Source organism: Myxine glutinosa, chromosome 6 (assembly GCF_964187855.1).
Source record: "Myxine glutinosa chromosome 6, kmMyxGlut1.1, whole genome shotgun sequence".
In the NCBI taxonomy this organism is placed as follows: Eukaryota; Metazoa; Chordata; class Myxini; order Myxiniformes; family Myxinidae; genus Myxine; species Myxine glutinosa.
In genome coordinates this window covers 64234570-64261668 of record NC_136266.1, presented here as the reverse complement: position 1 = coordinate 64261668, position 27099 = coordinate 64234570, and the positions used below count along the sequence as shown (strand labels likewise).

Here is a 27099-nt window from a genome sequence, read left to right as displayed (position 1 = left end):
ATTCGGATCCGACTACTAGAATTTTTGAAGTGATTCTTCACCATTGGTAGATAGGGCCAAAAACTATACAAAGCAGGATATCTCAAAAAGTTGTGGACGGATTTGGACGAAACTTGGTGGACCGGTTGGGTGTCTGACAACGACAAACAGATTATATTTTGGTGAAGATCTGAATATGGATTCGGATATGAGAAATTTTTTTTTTTTTAAAGTGATTCTTCACTATTGGGAGATCAGGCTATAACCAACATATAGCAGGACATCTCAAAAAGTTATGGATGGATTTGGACGAAACTTGTTGGACAGGTTGTGTGTGTGACAAGGAAGAATCGATTCAATTTTTGTTAAGATCCGGATCCGGATCCAGATAGTAAACATTTTAACGTGATTCTTCACCATTGAGTGATATGGCCAAAAATAATATTGTTATGAATTTGGGTAGTGATATATGTAGAGCAGAGTAGATCTGAGTAGGTACCATGCTTCATGTGTCGCGGTAAGGAACACTACCTGTAATAAGTCCATGTGTAGGCGTTTTGTCGGTTAAGGTGTATAACTGTGAATCTACCGGGAGATTCGAGTGATAAGTAGTGTAGGGAATGATGAGTAGAGCCCTTGTATGTCTCACCTGGTAATCAAACCTTTGTCCCTTATGGCACTGCAGACCACATAAACACTTGGTTAGGATCCCTCAGTACAACATTAATGACGCCCTTCCCCCTGACATGACTTAGGAAGAAATCGGGCTAGGACACCGCCGATAATGGCCGCCGCCATTTGCACCTCCGAGAGGCCTATCCGCCTCGCATAGCACGTGCTACAACACAAGGAGCAGGCGCGGGAGTGCGAGTGACGCAGTGGGCGTGACCTGAGCAAGCCGGCGAGTCGGTGGAGGAGACCGATTGGTTGGGAATGCGCCAAAGCTGACGTCACCGGCCGGGGATATTAGCGGAGGCGGGATGCCATTCGAGTCACGGGTTGAGTCGAGGGTCGAGTTGAGAGACCAGTGACAGTTCTGGCGTGTAGAGTTGAGTTTGTGTGGAGTCGAGTCGAGAGGAGGTGCGCACGGGCAGTTCGTTTTGAGGTGCGCATGAGGAGAGTTGGCAGATCCCAAGTGCAGAGAGCCCGAGTTGGTTTGGCAGTGCGCAGTTCGCAGTTCAGCGCAGTTGATCCGTGGTCGATCGCAGTTGGATTCCTGGCAGCGCAGTTCAGAGATCCCAACCCGAGGTGGGCTGAGGTGTAGCCCGAGTGGAGCTCGCTGTCCTGCTGTGGGACCTCGTGGTGCTTTGGAGCTTGGTGCACGGACCTCGTGTGCAGCGGCGAGGGTGTTGGCTCAGGCCTAGCGGGGCGTGCGAGGCGGACTAAGGATTCCTCCACGCCGGAGTTTGGAGCCGCGTTGGACGGACAAGACAACGAGAGCAGATAAGACCGAGCTCCGCGGTTACACGATACATGACGTGTTCTTTTTGTTAATTCATCCCCTGTTTGTATTTGATATCTGGTGCGCGGGATCTTGATTTAGGAATATTTCATTACCGGCACGTGCTTTTACTGTCTTTGTTTTTCCCAATAAACCCTTATATTATTTTTGTACATATATCTGAACGCACTTTACCGGGTGGTTGATTTTAATAGATAAGGCTGCGGGGCTCTCGCCGTTCCCCTCCATTCCGTGCGCTTGGGGCTTTTGGTTTTGGAATCCGCCATTGAGTTTCCGCCTCGGAAGTTAAAGCCTTCGTTATCAGGAATCCGCAACTCTGGTGTTAATCGGAGTTGCGCGACAATTTGTAGCAGGATATCTCAAAAAGTTGTGGACAGATTTGGACGAAACTTGGTGGACAGGTTGTGTGTGTGAAAAGGACTAAACGCTTCGATTTTGGTGAAGATCTGAATATGGATTCGGCTACAATAATTATTTAGTTTTTAAGTGGTTCTTCACCATTGAGAGATCGGGTGAAAAGTGATATATCGGGCTGCCTGTCTCTGCTCGTGTGCAATACAAAATTTGCACACTATGTTATAAATCATTGTGTGGAGCGGGACCTCACTATCTCTCCGATTTGCTCACTCTCTATGTACCTCGGCGAAGGCTTCGTTCAAGCGACGACTCTATGACCTGAGAGCCGCCGCGCACCAGCACCAAGTCATTTGGCGAGAAATCCTTTTCCTTTGCTGCACCCCTGCTCTGGAATGACTTGCCTTCCTCTTTTCGACATGTTCACTCTCTTCCTGCCTTTAAAACCTCCCTCAAAACTTATCTGTTTCACAAGTCTTTCAGAGTCTAAGTCCTGTTTGCCCTTTCGTTTGAGGTGGGACGGAGATCGAGAGTATGTCTGTGTACGTGTGCGGGGGAGGGAGGGGGAGGAGGGGGAGAGTACACATCTGTGGGATTTGAATGGGGAGGGAGAGGAATAGGACAAGAGTGAAGGTGTGTGTGTGTGTGTGTGTGTGTGTGTGTATGTTTGTGTATGTGTGTGCGGTGTGTGTGCGTTCGCATGATAATCTAAAGTGCCACGAGGGTCGTTAACTCTGTTTGATGGGGCTATATAAGACTCCTTTATTATTATTATTATATAACATGATATTCAAAAAAGTTATGGACAAGTTATGAATAAACGTGGTGGATGAGTTGGTTAGGTGACAAGAACCGGCCGATTAGATTTTGGTTTAGATCCGAATCCATACCCGGCCTATCAGTGGGATACAAGACGTAAACTGTTCACCAGGTGGAGGTATGCTATCTACTGAGTGCCGTTCTAGTTGAAATATATATTGATATTCGAACCCAGGCAAGACAGCTTCGAGATGAGTGTGCGTACCTCTCGGGCATCCTTCCAATATATATTGTTGTGGTTTTGAGTTCTTAAAGATATCCTCTATCGTTGAGGCAGTTATTACCTCTGCCACCAAAGGTGGATGGAGGTTATGTTTTCACCCCTGTCTGTCTGTTTGTCTGTCCGTTTGTGAACAAAATATCTCAAAAAGTTGTGGACGGATTCGGACGAAATTTGGCAGAGATGTAGATAATTTGGTAGTATGTGAAAAGGACGAAAATATTAGATTTTTGTGAAGATCCGGATCCGGATACTACATTTTTTTAAAGTGATTCTTCACCATTGGGAGAAAGGGCCAAAGACTATTCATAGCAGGATATCTCAAAAAGTTATGGACAGGTGATTTTGATTAAATGTGATTCTGTATTGTGATTTTCTGGTGTACTCTGAGATACAAAACGTAAACTGTTCACCTGGTGGCGGTATGCTCTCTACTGAGTGCTGTTCCAGTTTGATAATAAAATCATGAATTGAATTGAATACCCCAAAGACCCAGGTGGCTCAAAAGGCCCTGAGGACGCTAAAGTCCCCGAGGACCCAAAGACCCATAGGACCCAAAAGTCTCCGAGCACCCAAAAGACTCTGAGGACACAAAAGATCCCTGAGTCTGGCACGCAGGTATTCTACAAGGCGGTGAAGACCAATTAAAATTTGGTACAACGCACCAGCGGGCCCACTAGTAGAAATAAAGTCTTTGGTACAACATGGGCTGGGTTTGAACTACCAAACAACAGACCACCTCCTAGACTCACAATGAATAATCTGCTCTAACCATTAAGCCATCGAATCTGGTTCAAACATTAAATAGTAAGACATTAATTAATTAGACAGTAATTAGTAAGATTAGTTTAAGACATTAATTCGGAGAATTATTTTGGGCTGTTTGAGGAACTTTTTAATTATTATTTTCTTATTCCATTTTTGCATCTTCTCCAGTGTTCCCTTCCACTTCTGGGATTGACAGTGTTCATTCTGTTTTTAATATTTTTATATTTTATACAAAGTCTAGGCTCTTGGAAGATCTCAGAAACAGAACAGATCAGGACACAGCATAGCAAAGGGAACAGCATGAGAAAGGGGAAACACCAACAGCAGGATGGAGGGAGAAGGTAGACGGAGATGGACAAACAAGGGATGAAAGTAGATGAGGGGCAGGGGAGAACGCAATGGGTGGACAAAATGGATAAATAAGCAAACTTTTGAGAGGGGTGGGAGTTGTTTAACAGGTGGAGAAAAGATCATGGCTTTGGATGGGGAATGACCTGAGACGGTGGTGATCAGCTCGAGGGAAGAATTGCATCGAAGAGAGTGTGGAAGGTGGTTCCACAAACGGGAAAAAGAGGAATAAACAAGTACAGATACATTCAAAGTACACCGCCCCCATGCCAAATAAATAAATATCCTCCAGCGTGGCATTGCCAGGGCGCCTTAGGCGCCCGGCAATACCGCCATGCAGGTCATGTTCATAGAGACTGTATTGGGAGGGAGAGGTGTACAATAATTGATTGAATAATTGCATAATTAAAATCAAAAAATAATGATCGGAAAATGTTTTCTTAATCAATTGGCTAATAGCATACCTTAACCACCAGTGCTTCATCCAAAGCTGTAACTTTTTGAAACTTAATAATAATAATAATAATATTAATACATTTATTTTATATAGCGCTTTTCAAGAAGCCAAAAGACGCTTTGACGGAGTACAAAAAAACAAGTGCAAAAAGACAAAAATCAACAGGTAAATAATCAAAGCAAAAGGAAGGAGAAGGAGAAGAGATAGTCAGGGGTTAAATGCTGTGGGTTAAATGTTGAATGCAGTGTTGAACAGGTGGGTCTTGAGTGATGTTTTGAAGGTGGTGAGTGAGGAGGAGTCTCTGATGGTGTGAGTTAGTGAGTTCCAGAGGGTGGGAGCAGCGATGGAGAAGGCCCTGTCCCCCCAGGATCTGAATTTGGTCCGCATGGGGGTGGGGAGGGGGGTCAGGAGGTTGGTACCAGCAGAGCGGAGGTTGCGGGTGGGAGTGTGTCTGGAGAGAAGGTCAGTCAGGTAGGATGGGGCCAGGTTATGGAGGGCTTTGTTGAGAGACCATTGTGACACAGAGCATTGAGAGAGCAGAGGGTGCAAGACCAGAAATGAGGCAAAATAAGTCAGAGAGACCACCAACCTGTCAGCGATCGTGATGTGATATATGGGCTCATAGCCTCACCTTCATCGTGAGAGATTCCATTGATTTCCATGAATCAGTACTCCACAAGCTGTGGATGAAAGCCTTGCAGGTGAATTTGAGCTCAGGTGTGCCAAGGAAGAACGTTCCACATCGGAGGATGCCCAGTCGGCATCTGGCTTTGGAGGCCAATTTTGAAATAAGGCTTGCCCAAGAGAGATCATGGCTGAGAGAGTTTGAGTGACTGATCCTCTTTGAGGGGGTTGTTGAGAAAGTAGATGGGAGGGTTTGCGAAACGGTCCTTTTGGGGAGAGAGAGAGAGAGAGTGCGTGATTTATCGGGATTAACTTAATGAAATAAGCCTTTAATTGAAAAAATTACATAATTAATTGATTAATCAATAAATAATTAATCGATTAATTGATTAATCAATAAATCAAAAATGGCCTTTACAGCCAAATCACTTGGTTATTGTTATGTCCAAATATCAGCTTTGTAGCTCAAAAGGTGCCTGAGATATTGCCCAGATGAGAAAGGAAATAAAAATGTACTTAATTAATCGCTAATAATTAAATAACTAATCAATTAATTGATTAATCAAAAAACAAAAATTTTTATTTTTTCCAAAGCACTTGCTCACTATTGTGCTGAAATTTCAGCTTCCTAGGTCAAAGGATGGCTGAGATATCGCCCAGACAAACAAACAAGAAAACAAACAAGAAAACAAACAAACAAACAACTGGAGTGAAAACTGAGTACTCCCTTTCAGCGTACGTCATTGCCGGGCCCTTTTCGGTGCCCGGCAATGACGATATGCAGCGCCTGGATATGGCATAGGAAAGGTGCGGTGTACAACAACCAGAGTGAAAACTGAGTACTCCCTTTCAGTGCGTGTCATTGCCGAGCCCCCGTCAGTGCCCGGCAATGACGATATGCAGCGCCTGGAGATGGCATAGGAAAGGAGCGGTGTACAATGTGTGGAGGTGAGCATGAGTCGTTCTGGAATTAGGCTGTTTCACTAGGAGGGAGTTGCTGGTGGACTGTGTGCGCCCAGCAGATACTTGTGGGGACAGAGCATTGAGAGAGCAGAGGGTGCAAGACCAGAAATGAGGCAAAATAAGTCAAAGAGACCACCAACCTGTCAGCGATCATGATATGATATATAGGCTCATAGCCTCACCTTCATCGTGAGAGATTCCATTGATTTCCATGAATCAGTACTCCACAAGCTGTGGATGAAAGGCTTGCAGGTGAATTTGAGCTCAGGTGTGCCAAGGAAGAACGTTCCACATCGGAGGATGCCCAGTCGGCATCTGGCTTTGGAGGCCAATTTTGAAATAAGGCTTGCCCAAGAGAGATCATGGCTGAGAGAGTTTGAGTGACTGATCGTCTTTGAGGGGGTTGTTGAGAAAGTAGATGGGAGGGTTTGCGAAACGGTCCTTTTGGGGAGAGAGAGAGAGAGTGCGTGATTTCTCGGGATTAACTTAATGAAATAAGCCTTTAATTGAAAAAAATACTTAATTAATTGATTAATCAATAAATAATTAATCGATTAATTGATTAATCAATAAATCAAAAATGGCCTTTACAGCCAAATCACTTGGTTATTGTTATGTCCAAATATCAGCTTCTTAGATCAAAAGGTGCCTGAGATATTGCCCAGATGAGAAAGGAAATAAAAATGTACTTAATTAATCGCTAATAATTAAATAAGTAATCAATTAATTGATTAATCAAAAAACAAAAAAAATTGTTTTTTCCAAAGCACTTGCTCACTATTGTGCTGAAATTTCAGCTTCCTAGGTCAAAGGATGGCTGAGATATCGCCTGGACAAACAAACAAGAAAACAAACAAGAAAACAAACAAACAAACAACTGGAGTGAAAACTGAGTACTCCCTTTCAGCGTACGTCATTGCCGGACCCTTTTCGTTGCCCGGCAATGACGATATGCAGCGCCTGGAGATGGCATAGGAAAGGAGCGGTGTACAATGTGTGGAGGTGAGCATGAGTCGTTCTGGAATTAGGCTGTTTCACTAGGAGGGAGTTGCTGGTGGACTGTGTGCGCCCAGCAGATACTTGTGGGGACAGAGCATTGAGAGAGCAGAGGGTGCAAGACCAGAAATGAGGCAAAATAAGTCAAAGAGACCACCAACCTGTCAGCGATCGTGATATGATATATGGGCTCATAGCCTTACCTTCATCGTGAGAGATTCCATTGATTTCCATGAATCAGTACTCCACAAGCTGTGGATGAAAGCCTTGCAGGTGGATTTGAGCTCAGGTGTGCCAAGGAAGAACGTTCCACATCGGAGAATGCCCAGTCGGCATCTGGCTTTGGAGGCCAATTTTGAAATAAGGCTTGCCCAAGAGAGATCATGGCTGAGAGAGTTTGAGTGACTGATCCTCTTTGAGAGGGTTGTTGAGAAAGTAGATGGGAGGGTTTGCGAAACGGTCCTTTTGGGGAGAGAGAGAGAGAGAGTGCGTGATTTCTCGGGATTAAATGACTGTTTGACATTCCAAGTGTTTGACCAGATTGTGATTTTGCAAAGGTCTGAAGAGAGGGAAGAGGTTGCTGCCTGTCTGTCTGAAGGATGAGGGATGACACAGCAGAGAGTGGACTCATTAGCAAAAAATATTAAAAGGATTTTCCATAGAGTCAGAGAGACCATTGATGAAGATTAGGAATAGGATGGGGACTAGAACACTGCCTGAGGGTACTCCAGCCTAGACAGGGGGAAGAGAAGAATGGGTTCCGTTGAGTGCCACATGTTGGCTATGACAGTGGAGCAAGACAGTTATCCAAGAGTGGAGTTGGCCTTAGATGCCAGAGGCAGACATTTTGGAGAGAAAGGCAGGATGCCAGACTGTATTGAAAGCTCGAGATATGTCCCGAGAGACGGCCCTGATCTCATGTCTGGTATTGAGGGCCTCCATCCATTTTTGGGAGAATAGAAGCAGCATGTCCAAGGTAGAGTGACCAGGTCTGAATCTGAATTAATGATCTGAGATGAATTCATTGGTGAAATGGAATGATTTTACATCAACAGCGATGATTGCTTCCAGCCTTGCTGATTATTGGAAGTAAGATAAATGGTCTGTCGTTAAGGAAATCTGTTTTTCACCTTTTTATGTAATGTTGTGATGGTGGTGGATTTTCCAAGCAGATGTTCACTTCCTTTGTACTCCCCTCCTTGCTCTCATTCACCCCCTGTCCTTTATTCCCTCAAGTCTCCCTCCATTTTGTCCCTCAACCCTACCGTTATTGTCCTACCCTCTCTTTCTACTATTCTTTTTATCAACAATTCAGCAAACTGGGAGCAACAATTCGCATTTATTGCCACATCTGATGCAATGTAAATGCTCTAATGGTGGTGAGGTGCTCCATTTGAAACTGTTTGTTCGATATATGTAGCTTTTTGATGCCTAGGGTATGTAATAAAAAATTGTATTGTCTCAAAGCCAGTGACCAACTGGAAGTTAATAGTAGGATAAATTATAGGACCGTTGTATTGCCTTCCCCTACTTCTCCTGAGTAATGCTTCCTGTGATGTTCTCCACTTGCAGTGTTCTCCAATCTCACAAAACCTTTTGACCCTGATGTTCCATGTGTGTATGTCACAGCTATATCATCTGACATTCGGCTCTTCCATGAGCATCAATCTCTGTATAATTAACTCCTTTTGTTATTTAAAACATCCAGTGTAGCAAATATGTTTGTATAAGGAGGAGAGATGAAATACACTTCAATTCCGGGTCACAGTCGATAAGCTGCTGTTTTTTCTTCATGCTCTGGGTGCATGACAGGTTAGAAGCATGTCCTCTAGAGTCTAGAGGATGTTCAATCATCCTAACCAGCAATATAATGTTTTTGGTATTGCCATTTGAGCACACAGGCTCAGGAAACTGTGATCCCAGGTTCAAATCCTGTATGCTCCATTGATTCATACATTGTCGATGTATACCCTTGAGATATGTGTAAAAGTGCAATGACATTTCATATTATAGTGTCCTCCAAGTACAATTCTTTTAACATCAACTTCCTGGATTAGTCTGAAATCAATGTAGAAACGTCACATTGTTTGGGGAAACAGCTCAAAAGATAACAAATTCAAAGTGGCCTATTTGGCCCCAAAATCCGAGTTCGGCAAATCCTAGAGCCGCAGCGGTGAACCCTGCAAGGGGCAACCGGATGGAAGATAACAGCCTAAATAACGAACATGCTGCTTGTGAAAAATAATTTGTTAAACCACAATAAAATGACTAACTTTCTGTGGGGTAAAGACATCTTTTCATCATTTGTACTTAATCGCTTCGTAGATAACTATTGAACTGAGAAAAGTGATGTCCTGAAGCAACAGCATGAAAAAAATAATTACAAAGCAGAACATTGTGTAATGGTACATCAGGCATCTGTATTTATTTACTGAAGTTTATTATTTAGCCTGGTTTATGAGACATGGCAATTTCCTTGTGAAGGTTTTGTTAAAATTGTACACATGGGGTGGGAAGTGTGGAGGGGGGTGTTGGTTCGCGGGCACATTCAGGCAGGAATTTGTAAATTGTTCACGTTGCTGCCAATAACTTGCTAAACTTTAATAAAAGACACTGTGGGATCTTTCACATCCGGTAAGGAACAGTGATAGCAGATGAGTCCCCCTAGTTTAAAGTCATTTTGATGGACGGCCTCGCCTTGCATGCTAAAAAGGACTTCTGCGACTAACTGAAACTGACACAATCTCTCAATTTCCTGACCAGATCTCAGTCAACGGAGCATCTTCTCTTCTAGATTTGGTTATGACCAACTTCCCTGCAAATGTCTGATGCTCTTCTTCTGCTCCAATCGGCTCATCTGACCATATGCTTGTTAAAGTGGACAACTCTCTGACCATTCTCAGAGAGCCTCCTCAGCGTCGACGAATCTGGCATTTCACTCAGGCCAACTGGCACGGTCTTCAAGCAGCCATCAATCATCTGGACTGGTCTCCCATCTCTACCGCCTCCGACATCAACTCATCCTGGGAATTCTTCCAAAGTAAATTGCTCTTTCTCATGCACAGATTTCTCCCATCTTGTCTTCAGTTGTCATAACCTTCCTCCCGTCCATGGTACACGGAATCTTGTGGTGAGGCAGTTGCCCAGAAACAACTTGCCTTCGTCTCCTTGAAAGCAAATCCAACGGAAGGAAATCGCATTTCCTTTCACAAAGTCCGAAACAAGTGTGTGACCACCCTCAGGAGAGAAGGGAAACAATATGTCTCCACCCTCAAGACTGAACTCTCAAACCTGTCTCCCTCTTCCAAATACTGGTGGCATCTGGTCAAATCTGTTTCTGGCGTTTGTTCCCCCTCCATCCCCTCCCTTACCTCAAACGGCTACACAGCTGACTCCGCACGTGAAAAAGCTGAATGCCTCAACTCTGTGTGTGCCTCTAAATCTTCTGTCCCAAACCCATTCCTCTCTGTACCCACCATTCCCAGTCGTACCCAGCTGTTCCTGGACTCTGTGTCCTTTTCTCCTGACAATGTGGAGAAGTTTCTGTCAACCCTCGACTCTGATTCTGCAACTGGACCTGACGGCATCAGCCCACGGGTCCTAAAATCCTGCTCTGCCGCTCTTTCACTCCCTCTCTCTGTTCTCTTCACCCTCTCTATTGCTCAAGGTCATCTGCCATCAGCTTGGAAATCAGCCAACATCACCGCTTTCCACAAAAAGGGGCAAAAACAGATCCTTGCAACTGCAGACCAATCAACCTTCTCCCAATTATCAGCAAAGTGAAGGAATCCATCATTGCTTCGGATATCAAATATTTCCTCTTCTCCAACAGCTTGGTCTCTGATCATCAATTTGGTTTCAGACCAGGTCACTCTACTCTGGACATGCTGCTTCTGCTGTCTCAACAATGGACGGAGGTCCTCAATGCCAAACAGGAAATTAGAGCTGTCTCCCTTGACATATCACGTGCCTTCGATACGGTCTGGCACCCCGCTCTGCTCACCAAACTCTCCTCCTATGGTATCCATGGAAACCTCCATGCATGGCTTGCGGACTTCCTCTCAAGTCATAGTCAACGTGAGGCCCTGAATGGGTTTCTCTCATCTCCCCTTCCTGTTCAGGCTGAAGTTCCCCAAGGCAGTGTTCTGGGCCCCGTGCTTTTTCTGGTCTTCATCAATGATCCCTCTGACTCTCTTGAAAATCCTCTCTATCTCTTTGCTGATGACTCCACTCTCTGCCGCTCCATTCCTCATCCCTCAGATCGGCAGTCTGCAGCCTCCTCCCTTTCTGCAGATCTGGACAAAATCACAGACAGGTCAAACAAGTGGAGCATGTCTTTCAATCCTGACAAATCTCACACTCTTACTATATCTCTCCGAAAAGACCGGCCGGACAACCCTCCCATCCAATTTCTGATTAATCCTCTCCAAGAAGTTCTGTCACTCAAGCTTTTGGGTCTCACGATCTGCCATGATCTTTCCTGGGAAAACCACATTTCAAATCTGGCCTCCAAAGCCAGTCGCCGACTGGGCATCCTCCGTTGTGCGAAGTCCTTCCTTGGCACACCTGAGTGCCTCACCACATACAAGGCTTTCTTCCACAGCTCAATGGAATACTGTTCTCCCCTCTGGGCCGGTACTCCTGCCTCACACCTAGTTCGGCTTCACGCTGTTGAATCCAAAGCTTTCAGAATCATTGGAATCTTCGCGATGAAGCTAACTGCGATGGCCTTTCACTCACTCACTGCAGGCAGGTTGGTGGTCTTTCTGTCTTCTACCGACTCCTCTCCGGCCTTGCACCCCCAGTTCTCTCTGGGCTCTGTCCCCCAAATATTCCTACAGGTCGCACAAGATCTTCCAGCAACCCTCTTCTGGTTAAACTGCCAAAATCAAGACTCTGCTCACCTTCACTTCTTCATTCCTCTTTTCTCCCGCCTCTGGAACAAACTCCCTCACTCTCTTCAATCCCACTCCTCCCTCCAGGTCTTTAAAACAGCTGTTCACCACCATCTCTTATCTTCCCCCATCCAAAACCTTGCCCTTTTCAACCACTGCTAATTTCACCCCAGATCCACTTTTTTTTGAAATAGCAACTTCTTTCCTGGAAGTCCTTGCAGTGTCCTTGTGTTTTATACTTCTCCCACCACCCCCCCCCCCTACTTTCCCACGCCTCCTCCCCCCAAGCCCTCTTCCTCCCACAGATCTCCCGATGTCCCTGCTCTCAAATATTGTGAATGTGTGCTTCCCCTTCTCTCCCCATCTTGTCTACCACTCCCCTTATTATATGTTTTGTGTGTCTGTTTGATTTTTTTGTGTGATAAATGTTAGCTCTTTCACGAGCCCCGATCCTGTATAAAAAAAAACAAAAAAAAACAGGACGGTAGTTTGTAGCTCGGTCAAAATTCAAACCCAGGCTAGAAAACCCAGAAATGAGAGAGTGTACCTCCAGCGCAACTTGCCAACATCCCACCAACACTGCATAATAGGTTGTTAGGGTTAGCGTTGGGGTTAGAGTTAGGGTTAGGATTAGAGTTAGGATTAGGGTTAGGTTAGGGTTAGGGCTAGGGTTAGGGTTAGGGTAAGATGGATTATAAAATTAAACTAATAAGAATATCGATCATTCAGAAAGTGCAACCTGAGTGGTTGAAAATAGCTGATACAAATTAATATGCACATTTGTACATTTTACCCCAAAAATATACTATGGAGATTTTCAACATCCATGTAGGATTTTCAAAATGTAGGAATGAAATAGGAATGTCTTTTGGGACTGTAGTTATTACTGCACATGAAAAGTATTGTTACAGCAAAGTCTCAAGATTCTCTTAGCTATGTTTGAGGTGAAAATGAGGTCACCTGTGAGATTATATGGTGTTCACGGAATACTTACCCTGAGCACTCAACTTGGTGCGAGCCAACTCTTGTTTTTGAACGTTTTTTTTTTCTTTCATCCACTCTGGCTTCCAGACCTCATGAGCGATGCCATCATAAATTTATGTACTCTAATATAATCTTTGCGTAGATCACGCTCAATAAATTTCAAATTGATGAGACTAAGCATTGTCCCTGTCGAATTATGACATAATTAAGGAAGCAATGACGTCATCGTTAACAAAACTTATTCCCCATGGGGAGTACTTCACAATGAGCGTTGTTTTCAATTTTTTCCATTGAGCTGTTTCAGAGATGTCGAGGTGTGAAGTTTTTCCAAGTTGGCGTCTGTACGACGTGACCTATGACGTCATAATTATGAATAAAATATTCCACAGGCGGAGGCGCTCCGATGGTAAAATTTCGTGTCAATCGGACCAACGGTTGCTGAGAAAATGAATTTTTAAAATGTAGACACGCACGTTCTCAACCGAACGCCTAACGAACCCCGAGTTTCACTTTGCGAACGCTGGGCAAACATGATGGGAATCGTTGTTGTATGAAGTCAGACAAAGAATGCAGTTGCTTGGTCACAGCTACCATGAAACCCATTAGTCGAAGGATGCTTTCAATAACATGAAATGACACTTGGTATTTACTTCCAAACAATTAACTCGATCGGTCAGAATCGTGAGATTTAAATTGCATTTGGGGGTTTCCTTCTTATAACAAGCCAATTAGAGTTAATGGCGATGATGAATGTTATTATGCCACTGCGATAATCAAAGCTAACGTCCGACAGGATGGTGCATTAAAGGTAAGCGCACTTACGTTTTGCGCTGCGTCGTCTGGGCTTATATTCCCGATCTGACTATAAACAGATCGGTGCTTCCCAGGCAGGATCACACCATAAAATGCGCCATCTGCTCAGATGGATGTTAAGCTGGGTGTCCCATCTCCTAACATTGGCTGGTGGATGTTAAGCTGGGTGTCCCATCTCCTAACATTGGCTGGTGGATGTTAAACATCATACTGTGTCTTTCGCGAACAGTGGCTGAGCGATCCCCGGTACCTTCGATTAATTACAGATTTGTGCTCTAACCTACAAGAGGCCCTGACCAGCGGCAGCGTGGCAATCCCAGCAACAAGGCAAACCAGCATCCATAGGCAGCACATGAATGAATCAATCAAATATGACTTGTTTCACGTCCTTCATTTCCTACAAGACCATTGGTGGAAGTATGTATAATGATGCAAAGATTAACTGATTAGATTATAGGGTCAAGAGTTCAAAGGTCAGCGGTCCCGGTTCGGTATAAAATATGTCACTGCGCTAACCTGTGAACCAGTGATGGGATTTTGAGCAAACTTAGTACAAGTATGTATTATGATGCAAAGATGAACCAAATAGATGTCAATGTCAAAGGTCAAAGGTCATGTCAGGTAAAAATGTGATACTTGAGAACAGCTGAAGGTATTTCAATCAAACTTGGTACAAGTATGTGTAATGATGCAAAGATGAGCCGATTAGATGTCGATGTCAAAGGTCAAAGGTCATATCAGGTAAAAATGTGATACTTGAGAACAGCTGAAGGGATTTCAATCAAACTTGGTACAAGTATGTGTAATGATGCAAAGGTGAGCCGATTAGATGTCAATGTCAAAGGTCAAAGGTCATGTCAAGTAAAAATGTGATACTTGAGAACAGCTGAAGGGATTTTAATCAAACTTGGTACAAGTATGTATAATGATGCAAAGATTAACCGATTATATGTCAATGTCAAAGGTCAAAGGTCATGTCAGGTAAAAATGTGATACCTGAGAACAGCTGAAGGTATTTCAATCAAACTTGGTACAAGTATGTGTAATGATACAAAGATGAGCTGATTAGATGTCAATGTCAAAGGTCAAAGGTCATGTCAGGTAGAAATGTGATACTTGAGAATAGCTGAAGGTATTTCAATCAAACTTGGTAAAAGTATGTGCAATGATGCAAAGATGAATCGATTATATGTCAATGTCAAAGGTCAAAGGTCATGTCAGGTAAAAATGTGATACTTGAGAATAGCTGAAGGTATTTCAATCAAACTTGGTACAAGTATGTGTAATGATGCAAAGATGAGCCGATTCGATGTCAATGTCAAAGGTCAAAGGTCAGGTCAGGTAAAAATGTGATACTTGAGAACAGCTGAAGGTATTTCAATCAAACTTGGTACAAGTATGTGTTATGATGCAAAGATGAACCAATTAGATGTCAATGTCAAAGGTCAAAGGTCATATCAGGTAAAAATGTGATACTTGAGAACAGCTGAAGGGATTTCAATCAAACTTGGTACAAGTATGTGTAATGATGCAAAGATGAGCCGATTAGATGTCAATGTCAAAGGTCAAAGGTCATATCAGGTAAAAATGTGATACTTGAGAACAGCTGAAGGGATTTCAATCAAACTTGGTACAAGTATGTGTAATGACGCAATAATGTGGGTGTAGGCATATCAGTCGGTGTGGTGACGTTGAAGAGTGCAGTTCAAGTTTTACAGCATGCATAGTATACAAGTTGAACTACGTAGTACATTGCATTGCAGCATGCATAGTACATTGCATTTCCTTGGTTAAATAACATCATCAATTAAACCCAAGATGTAATCTATTTTTTTTTTTTAAACACCTTCTAAATGCAGCTTGGTTTGAACCATCACGTGCTTGCAATAAAATGATACCTTTCAGACATATAACACTACACGATAAAAATTAAGTAATCAAAAACATAAACAATTTATCGCCTTTAGAAGGATGTTTTTCTTAGGGTAAATAATGTATCAAACCTGCACCTGCCAGTTGGTTTTGCAGGATTCCTAATCTATTGTTGTTAACGACTGTCAGAAGGTCTTGCCTGTGCAAAGGCCTGAAGGAGTGAACACTCCATCCGATATGATCAAGCAGGAAGCTTTCCATCAACATAATGTAAAGATAAATTGCTTTCAGAGCTGCATGAGCAAAGAGAAGGCAAGAGATGCCAAATGCTCCTCTGTTGGGATTACAGAGTTTCCTTAACCGTCTCATTAAAAATGCAGAAAACCCATAAAGAACCTGAGGTTGAAGAATCCATTATGTCGTGTGTGTGTGTGTGTGTGTGTGTGTGTGTGTGTCTGTGTGTGTGTGTGTGTCTGTGTGTGTGTGTGTGTGTGTGTGTGTGTGTGTCTGTGTGTGTCTGTGTGTGTGTGTGTGTCTGTGTGTGTCTGTGTGTGTCTGTGTGTGTGTGTGTCTGTGTGTGTGTGTGTGTGTGTGTCTGTGTGTGTGTGTATCTGTGTGTGTCTCTGTGTGTGTGTGTGTGTGTGTGTGTGTGTGTGTGTGTGTGTCTGTGTGTGTGTGTGTGTGTCTGTGTGTGTGTCTGTGTGTGTGTGTCTGTGTGTGTGTGTGTCTGTGTGTATCACACACATATTAAGTCAAAATGCATTGACAACGGTAAATATTAGAACCGCCGTCTCGACGTCATCAAATTCGACACAGCTCTTCTCAGCAAAAAATATATTCTAAATAATATAATTGTCACATGTATGTATAATGATGCAAATGTTCAAATACCGACTCGGTACAGCAGGTTCTACTGAACTCTGCATTAACTCTGGCTCAGATCTACCATCTGGAAGACAAGTCTACATTTCCATCTTACTGAAACAGCTGCCCGATTGCCCAACAGACAATAATTTTCTGCTTCCTGGGTTTGGGAAGGCTTTCCTTCATATGCCTCGGTCCATTTTCAAGCTTCCCAGGTGATTTTTAAGAGTGGCACTTGCCCGTTTAGTCATGCCTTAACTGACTCCGAGCAAAGTCTGCCACGCGGCCGGTAATGAAGGCCATCCTTCTTACGTTTCAAAGCTCACTTCTCCTTCCAAGCCTTGTTTTTACAACTTACTCACTTTCTTTTCATCTAATGACGTTTGAAAGATCCTAGCACCAATCACTTTTCCATGCTTCCGTGCAGGGTAAATGCATGACAAAGTACCTTTACAGTAATTACTATACAACATGATTATTGGCATTTCTTCACTATAAATCTTCCAGACAATAAGTTTTCCTCAAATAAATCCTTTCAAATGCTGCACGTAGCAGATTCTATGTATGTATATACAGTCACGTGAAAAAGTAAGTACACCCCATGTAAAGTTTTCACTTTTTCAACAAATTTCAACATGCAGCTATTTGATCTTCATTTCAACAATATTGATAGATAAAGGTGATATAATTTAACAAATATCATGAAACATTTACATTTTGTAGTCCATTGTATAATTTAAATAAACATAAACGCAAATTTCCCATGTGGAAAAAGTAAGTACACCCCTACATTTATCACGACTTCAAATACCTAAAATTAGAATCAGGTGGACCAGCTCAGGTGCAAATGATTAGAACATCGTTGGAGAGGATCTTGGAGGAACCTGTCTTATTTAAACCTCAGACATTTAGTTTGGTTTGCTCTTTGTTGTTGAAGTGTGCGGCGTCACCATGCCGAGATCAAAAGAGCTCTCCAAGGCCTTCAGAAAGAAGGTTATAGATGCCTACGAGTCTTGGAAGGGATTTAAAAATATCTCCAAACAATTTGAAATCAATCATTAGATTGTACGGAAGATCATCTACAAGTGGAGAAGATTCCAAACAACTGCCAACTTGTTCAGGCCAGGCCGCCCCAGCAAGTTCAGCCCGAGAGCAGACCGCAAGATGCTGAAAGAAGTCTCTAAGAACCCCAGAATGTCATCACGGGACCTACAGGTATCTCTTGCCACTGTTGATGTAAAAGTGCACGAGTCTACCATTAGAAAGAGGCTGCACAAATTTGATCTACATGGGAGGTGTGCCAGGAGGAAACCTTTGCTGTCCAGAACGAACATCAGGGCAAGACTAAAGTTTGCCAATGAACACCGAGGCAAAGACCAGCACTTCTTGAACAATGTGCTCTGGACAGATGAGTCAAAGGTAGAGCTATTTGGCCACAGTACCAGAAGACATGTTTGGCGAAAACCAAAGACAGCATTTCACCACAATAACCTGATACCAACTGTAAAGCATGGTGGTGGAAATATTATGGTTTGGGGCAGCTTTGCTGCATCAGGGCCTGGGCAGCTCACCATCATAGAATCCACTATGAATTCTTCATTGTACCAGAGGGTGCTTGAGGATAATGTGAGGCCATCTGTCGGAAAATTGAAGCTCAACCGAAGGTGGACCTTAAACATGACAATGACCCGAAACATACCAGTAAATCCACCAACGAATGGCTGAAAAGAAAGAAATGGAGGGTTCTGGAATGGCCAAGTCAAAGCCCGGATCTAAATCCCATCGAGATGTTGTGGGGGGATTTGAAACGAGCTGTGCATGCAAGAGACCCCTCAAACATCGCACAGCTGAAAGAATTCTGCATGGAGGAGTGGGCAAAAATTTCTCCCAGTCGATGTCAGAGACTATTAGACAGTTATAAGAAACGCCTACTTGAGGTTGTTTCTGCAAAGGGGGCAATACCACCTATTAGAGCCAAAGGTGTACTTACTTTTTCCACATGCGAAATTTGCAATCATGTTTATTTCAATTATACAATGGACTACAAAATGTAAATGTTTCATGATATTTGTTATGTTATATCACCTTTATCTATCAATATTTTTGAAATGAAGATCAAATAGCTGTATGTTGAAATATGTTGAAAAAGTCAAAACTTTACATGGGGTGTACTTACTTTTTCACGTGACTGTATGTATGTGTGTATATATATATATATATACATATATATATATATATATATATATATATATATATATATATATATATATATATATATATATATATATACGTATATATATATATATATATACGTATATATATATACTAGCAGAGGTACCCGGCTTTGCACGGGAGTGGGAGGAGGAGGGGAGGGGGAAGAGGAGGGGAGGGGAACGGGGGGGAGGGGGGGAGGGGGGAAGCGGGGGAGGAGGAGGGGAGGGGGGAAGAGGAGGGGAGGGGAATGGGGGGGGGGAGGGGGAAGGGAGGGAGGGGGGAGGGGAAGGGGGGGAGGGAAGGGTGCGGGGGTGCCCAGGGGAAGAAGGGCCCCTCCCCTCCCCCTCCCCCCCCTTTCCCCTCCCCCCCTCCCCTCCCCCTTCCCCCTCCCCCTCCCCCTTCCCCCTCCCCCTCCCCCCTCCCATCCCCTTCCCCCTCGTTCCCCTCCCCTTCTCTTCCCCCTCCCCCCTCCCCCTTCACACCAGGGGGGTTGACTCAGCCTGTCATCCCACCGAGGTCGGAAGTCGGAACTCATTGTCGTCAAATAAATGTAGCCTGTATGTTTCACTCTTTGTCACATGCCGTTGGTCCCATGTCAATCGGATGAAGTTGAAAAAGTAACGTTACGAAGGTTCTCTGGGACGTACTGATTCCGAATAATGAAGTTGAAAAATTAACGTTCCGAAATACGCTAATTACGCTAACAGAAGCGCTGGAGGGAGCACTGCGCTCCCTCCCTTAGATTCCCTCCCTCTTCTGCTAGCGCTAATTACGCGTAACACACTAATTTTAAAACCCGAAGTTTTTTTAATTTTAAGGTGTGCTGTAGTCAGAAGCGCTAGAAGCGCTGCGCTCCCTCCCTTCGAATCCCTCTCTCTTCTGCTAGTGCTAATAATACGCTAATTTTAAAACCCGAAATTTTTTAAATGTTTATGTCTCCGTGACATTCCTGGGACCATCCCGAGTCGAACAGTACTTTCCGCTCGCAAATCCGTCCACGGGTTCTCGAGATCTTAGAGATCGTAGATACATCAGGATACAGACACAGAGGCCAACTCTACTTTATATATATAGATATATATATATATATATATATATATATATATATATATTATATATATATATATATATATATATATATTATATATATATATATATATATATATATATATACATATATATATATATATATACACACACATATAGTATATACATACATATAGTATATACATACAGTCGTGGCCAAAAATATTGGCACTGTTGCACTTTTTTCAAATAACTCACAATTTTCTCTAAAAATAAGTTGAAATTGACAAAAGTATTTGGTCTCCACAATTATTTATTTCAATGTTAATATTACAAAACCTTTGTTTTTGATTCAGAACTTAATATATCCTTTTAAATCAGAAAATAAAAATAAATGGCATTGACAAAATTATTGTCACCTTAGACTTAATATTTGGTAGCACAGACTTTGGACAAAATAACTGCAGTCAAGCGCTTCCTATAGCCATGAATGAGCTTCCAACATCTCTCTACTGGCAGTTTGGCCCACTCTTCTTGTGCAAACTGCTCCAGTTATCCCAGATTTGAAGGGTGCTTTCTCCCAACTGCTGTTTTTAGATCTCGCCACAGGTGTTCAATGGGATTGCTGGCCACTTCAGAACAGTCCAGTGTTTTGTCTTGAACCATTCCTGGGGGCTTTTAAAAGTGTGTTTGGGGTCATGTCCAGATGTTTTAATTTTGTTTTGTCTTCTAATTTGCAAGACCTATGACTTTCGATGGAGACCCAGCCTTCTGAAACTGGGTTGAACATTGTGCTCCAAAATGCCTGGGTAATCTCCTGATTTAATGATGCCATGCACACATTCAAGGCATCCAGTGCCAGAGGCAGCACAGTAACGCTAGAACATCACTGAACCTCCTCCATGTTTAACTATCAGGAAGCTGTTCTTTTCTTTGAAGGCTTCATTTTGTCTTCGGTAAACATAGAGATGATGTGCTTTACGGAAAAGCTCTTATTTGGTCTCATCCGTCCACAGGACATTCTCGCAGAAGGATTTTAGCTTGTTCAGGTGTGTTTTGGAAAACACCGGTCCGGCTTTCTTAGCAGTGGGGTCCTCCTGGATCTCCTTCCACAGAACCCCTTTCATTGAGTTGGTGATGCATGGTGCGAGTTGAAACTGTCAGACCTTGTGTCTGAAAGTGAGCTTGAATCTGTTTGGCAGTTGATTGAGGTGCTTTCTCCACCATTCGCACAATCCTTCGCTGTAATTTACGATCAAGTTTTCTCTTGCGGCCACGTCCAGGGAAGTTGGCTGCAGTGCCACGGGCCTTAAACTTCCTGATAACATCGTGTACAGTGGACACAGGAACATCAAGGTCTCTGCAGATGGACTTGTAGTCTTGAAATTGTCCATGCTTGGCCACAATCTTGTGTCTGACCTCCTCAGACAATTCTCTGGTTTTCTTTATTTTCTCCATGCTCATTGTGGTACACACAGTGACACAAAACAGCAGAATGACTCCTTTTCTCTATTCCAACTGGTTGAATGAGTGATTTTTATATTGCAGGCAACTGCAATTCACCACAGGTGAGTTCAATTCCAAAGTAAAGGAGAATCAGCTGCTTGAAATCTAATTATTTCTAACAACTTCTAAAAGGTGCCAATAATATTGTCTGGGCCGTTTTAGGATTTCTGTGTGGAATAATATAAGATTTAGTAATTTTTTCAGCATTTTTTGTATTGTTCCATTGCAAACCAAAGAAATACAAATATGGATAACAAAAGATTTTTTAATTCAACAATTTTCTGGAAGAAATGGTGCATAATTTGAAAAAAGTGCAAGGGTGCCAATATTTTTGGCCACGACTGAACATGATTCCAGATGGGACCGTTTGCTGCATCTCCCATCTGAATGACAGCATGGTCAACAGTATAGAATGCTGACTTGCATGACATCAGGAGGGCATAAAGGTTATTATATTAAATGAAGCTGTGTCATAACCAAACAGCTCAGCCAAAGGTGTCCTGCTGTCCAACCCGAACACTCCACTGAATAGATTCATATGGATCTTAAATATGGTTCAGGTTCCTTTAAAATTATGATCATATGCAATGTCAGCACACCATGAGAAGAAACTTTAGGCTGACTGCTCAAAGGTATTTAATTTGCTTGTATATATCTATATATATATATGTATATATATTTTTTTTTATTTAAAAAAAAAAAAAAAAATATATATATATATATATATATATATATATATATATATATATATATATATATATATATATATATATATATATATATATATATATACAGGGTCCGTCAGGGAGGTGTGACGATTTTCAGAAAACTCGTACACAGTTATTTTTAGTCGAATTTCAATTTTTTTTATTTTAAAGACTACATATATAATGCCATGTAATACACTGTAACAAAGACATTTTTAAAATGTAATTCATGTTTGAAAAATGACATCATCTAAATGGTGTCATCCCTCAGCAGTTCCAGCATTCTTTCTGCGAACGTAAAACCGCCGTACGAAATCATTCTGCTGCAGTTCTTGAACCACCATGATTTTGTACGCGTGATAATGAAGGTCCAAGTGCAAAATTCGACGAACTGATCTGTCTGACATCCGTAGAGCGCGAGCGTGCCGTACCGCTGACCGACGAGGGCTGGCCTCCACAGCTTTTCGAACTCTTTCGATGTTTTCTGGGGTCCTAACGGTTTGATCACCTCCCGAGCTGCTCCCGGCCTCACAGATCCAGTTGTCCTGAAGTTTTTTAACCACTTCAATATTGTGTTTCGAGACGGAACGGCGCCACGTCGACCAACATTGAAGTGAGTACGAAATCTGCGCTGTGTAAGCACCACCGAACTACCCGTTTGAATAAACGTCTCAACAACAAAGACGCGATGTTCAATCGTCCACAGCTCCATGGCTACTGAAATGGCGCCTAACAACGAGTAACCAACAGCCATCACGCATGCGCTAGACCCCCCACTTGCATTGTTATACCCAATTCAAACATGAATTACATTTTTAAAATGTCTTTGTTACAGTGTATTAAATGGCATTATATATGTAGTCTTCAGTGTTTTAAATGGCATAATATATGGAGTCTTTTTTAAAAATAAAAATTGAAATTCGACTAAAAATAACTGGGTACGAGTTTTATGAAAATCGTCACACCTCCCAGCCGGACCCTGTGTATGTGTATATATATATATATATATATATATATATATATATACATATACATATATATCTCTTAGGGTCCCGAGTTGGCTTGAGATCTTATCCTGAGTTTGGCTTGAGATCTTAGGGTCTTGAGTTTGACCCCCTGTCATTCCATTTAATTAACACGAGGTGGATTGACTCAGCCTGTCATCCTCCAGAGGTCGGCAAAATGAGTAGCAGCCTACTGGCAATGGGGGGGGGGGGGGGGGGGGTATTCCATCATCAGCGCAACCACACCTCCGTAAAATGATGCAGCCAAGCAGCCACGGGATACATACGAACGACCACCAATACGATCAGTTATACTATTAGGTGCCCAACCATTGTGCTTACCGATAGACCACGTCACTGGATTATTGCGCTCCATCTCCTTGTGGCCGATGATGTACCACACACAGGCCATCCAATGTGCGAGCAGCGCAAACATCGTCATGAGCATCGTCAGGAGGATGGAGCTGTACTGTGAGTAGCGATCGAGTTTCTGAAGCAGACGGAGTAGCCGGAGCAGGCGCACGGTCTTGAGCAGGTGCATGACCGAGGTCTGAAGCACACCAGGTGGGGCAATGAGATAGATAGATAGATGGACATGCGGATAGATATACTGTTTCGAGATATAGATAGATTTATAGAAAGAGATATCTAGACAAGTACACATACATTCAAAGTACACCGCCCCCATGCCAAATAATGAAATATCCTACAGCGCGGCATTGCCGGGGCGCCTCCGGCGCCCGGCAATACCGCAGTGCACCTCATAGAGGCTGCATTGGGAGGAAGAGGTGTTCGCTAATTGATTGATTAATTGTATAATTAAAATCAATAAAAGATTATCACAAAATATTTTCTTAATCAATTGGCTAATAGCATAACTAAACCAGTAGTGCTTCATCCCAAGACCTATCTTTTAGAAATTTTATTAAATGTCATTAATAAAAAATTAAATAATTAATTGATTAATCAATAAATAATTAATCAATTAATCAATAAATAATTAAGCAATTAAATGATTAATCAATAAATCAAAAATATCCTTGATAGCCACATCACTTGGTCACTCATGTCCAAATATTAGCTTCCCAGCTCAAAAGGTGCCTGAGATATTGGCCAAATGAGAAAGAAAATAAATAAATGATTAATAATGAAAATAAATAAATAATAATCATAAAAAAATTAAATTATTAATCAATTTGGTCAGAGAACACATAAACTACCACTATTTCATCAGAATCTGTAACGTAAAAAAAAAAAAAATTCTTGTCATTAATCGAATAATTAAATAATTAATCGATTAATTGATTAATTAATAAATCAAAAATAGCATTTGCAGCCAAATCACCTGGTCATTGGCATGTCCAAATATCAGCTTCCTAACTCAAAAGGTGCCTGAGTTAATGGTCAGAAGAGAAAGGAAATTTAATTAATTAAATAAGTACTTCATTAAACGCTAATAATTAAATAACTCCTCAATTAATTGATTAATCAAAAAACAAAAAATACCGTTTTTGACAAAGGACTTGCTCACTATTGTGCCGAAATTTCAGCTTCTTAGCTTGAAGGATGGCTGAGATATCGCCCGGACAACCAAGAAAACAAACAAACAAACAAACAAGAAACCAGAGTGAAAACTGAGTACTCTCTTTCAGCGTGCGTCACTGCCGAGCCCCCTTTGGTGCCCGGCAATGACGATTTGCAATGCCTGGAGATGGCATAGGAAAGGAGCGGTGTACAATACATCAAGATATAGATAATAGCGTGAGATGTTCGAAGATCATGTGCACAATTTACAAAGAGAAACATCATCAAAAGTTAAATAAATAGTATAACCAAACTAAAATCCTTAATACAAGAATTCCCTTTGGGCAGAGAACAGGAAGGCCAGTCTTATTCACGCTGCAGTATTTTGCTTATGTTCCCTGTTTTAACATTGCTTAATATACCTGCATCCACTTCCACCTCAAAGGCCAGAATAACTAGATTCCATTGAAAAAATGTATACAAACGGCCGACCGTGCTCGCATATACAGGCAAAGTGTTAAATGATTGACTTGACTGTGCATTGGTGGATTAACGCAGGGGCACACTGGGCACGTGCCCAGGGCCCCCAAATTCAATGAGGTCATGCACCCAATGCAACCCGAGATCACGACAGACAAAGAGAGAGAACGAGAGACCGATCTGGTTCATATCTTTCGAGATGTGACCGAGGGTGATTTTCACTTTACTGACAAAACACATCACCTTGTGAGTGGTGATAAACACAGCATAAACGGAATGCTCCATCTCCAGGAAAGAAAGCATTGTCACGTGATTAATCGATATAAAAACCTTTTTCCTCTGATGTTTAACGAGACAGGACTATTAGAAAAACCAAGGGGTGAAGTTAGTATTCGTATAAAAAGCAGGTCAAGTGGAATAATAACGACAGTTTAATGCATACAAATGCAACAATAATCACAATAAAAATTGTATAATTCCTGATGTTCAATACATATCGATATTGTTTAGCATATTCACACTATCATTTATTATACAATGACAAAACCAACCCTCTTTAGTCAATGGACTAACCCGTGCGCATATATATATATATATATATATATATATATATATATATATATATATATATATATATATATATATATATATATATATATATATATATCTGTGCAGCGTCTGTCCAGTCCTGTCCTGTGTTGTCTTGTCTTGTGTTGTCACTAAACTACTTTCTCAAACTTTTGTGGAATCGTACCAAACTTCTGGTATGCACATATCTCTCCCGTCAGTATGTCCAAAGGGTATTTATTTTTGAAAAAAATTCCAATTTTCTTTTTTTTTTTGGGAATTTTTTGGGGAATTTTTTTTTTTCAACTTCAATTGTTTATAAAATGTGATATCACATATATTACAAATACATTTGTGCAAAATAATTGTTTGAATTATGATTTGTTTAAACCATGACAAAACGGCAACTCGGGTACAGTCATTTATCTATATATCTACACATCTGAGCAGTGTCTGTGTTCTCACTTAACGACTCCCTCAAATTTTTGTTTCCGTGGTTGTGAAGTGTTTTTAATAACGTGGTGGTGGTTTTAATCACGTGGTGGTGAGGTATTTTGAATTATGTGGTGGTGAGGTTTGAATCAGTGTGCTGAGGACAGTTAAACGCTGTGGTCATTGTGAATGTAAGTCGTATTATATTTAATTTATGATTGTTTAAGGTTTTATTTTTATTTTTAATAGCAGTTTTTTAACATTTAATTTTATAATAAACATGTTCAAATTTTGTATTTTTATGAACCTATACATTTATAGTAGGACAACACAGGGAATAAAATGTAATCCTAAGTTCCCTCTCTTTTCAGCAACTTGGGTGATATCGACTGTGTCTTCTGTAAGAAACCCCTCTCCAGTGATCCAACCAGTACACTGACGGATAAAGGTTGTACGAGGATCGAAGAAGCTGGACGTGAGCGTGGTGAAGAAGTCCAAGTCCATCCAGGACAGGCAGTTCATACAGATTGTCATAGGGTGTTCTGCAATGTGAGAGACATTGAACTTTCTCTGAAGCGAAAACGTGTTTCGTCTGAAGCAGACAAAGGGAGGTGCCTTCGTTCAATGGATTCAGCGTTTGACTACAGAACTCAGTGTCTTTTCTGTGGTAATCCTGACAAGTACCAGGGGAGGAAAAAGGACCATATGTTGATCCAGGTTAAGACATTCGACTTCCAAAATCATGTGTCTGCTGACTGTGAAAATCGATCTGACAACTGGTCGGGTACTGTGAGGAGCAGAATGGCATTTGTTGGCGATCTACACGCAGCAGATGCGGAATACCATAAGGTGTGCAGTGTTAACTTTCATACAAAGAAACAGATACCACTCAAATTCCAATCGGAAGAGGCGTCTTCATCAAAAAAGCAGAAGCTTGGTCGACCCAAGGACCAGATCAGACATGAAGCGTTCCTGAAGGTGGCAAAGTACCTTGAGGAAAATGATGAGGAACTAACCACAATTAGTGATTTAATTGGGAAAATGGAGGACTTCCTAGTAGACACTGGCTGTGATGCATATGGTTTTTCATACATGAAGGATAACCTTTTCAATCACTTTGGTGATAAGATCATAATTGCAGACATTAATGGAAAATCAAATATTGTGACATTTAGGGGTGTGGCATCGTCGATTCTTCATGACTTCTATCGTCAGCAAAAG

The 27099-nt window shown here is 42.0% G+C and overlaps 1 protein-coding gene across 1 annotated transcript in view; it reads right to left on the bottom strand.

Annotated features, from left to right (window-relative positions):
* The window catches only part of LOC137429399 (voltage-gated delayed rectifier potassium channel KCNH8-like), a 723799-nt gene that overhangs the window by 206761 nt on the left and 489939 nt on the right, over positions 1-27099 (bottom strand). The window contains exon 7 of the mRNA XM_078781042.1: positions 23218-23425. Coding sequence (XP_078637168.1) covers positions 23218-23425 — 208 coding nt within the window. The remainder of the gene's footprint in view (positions 1-23217; positions 23426-27099) is intronic.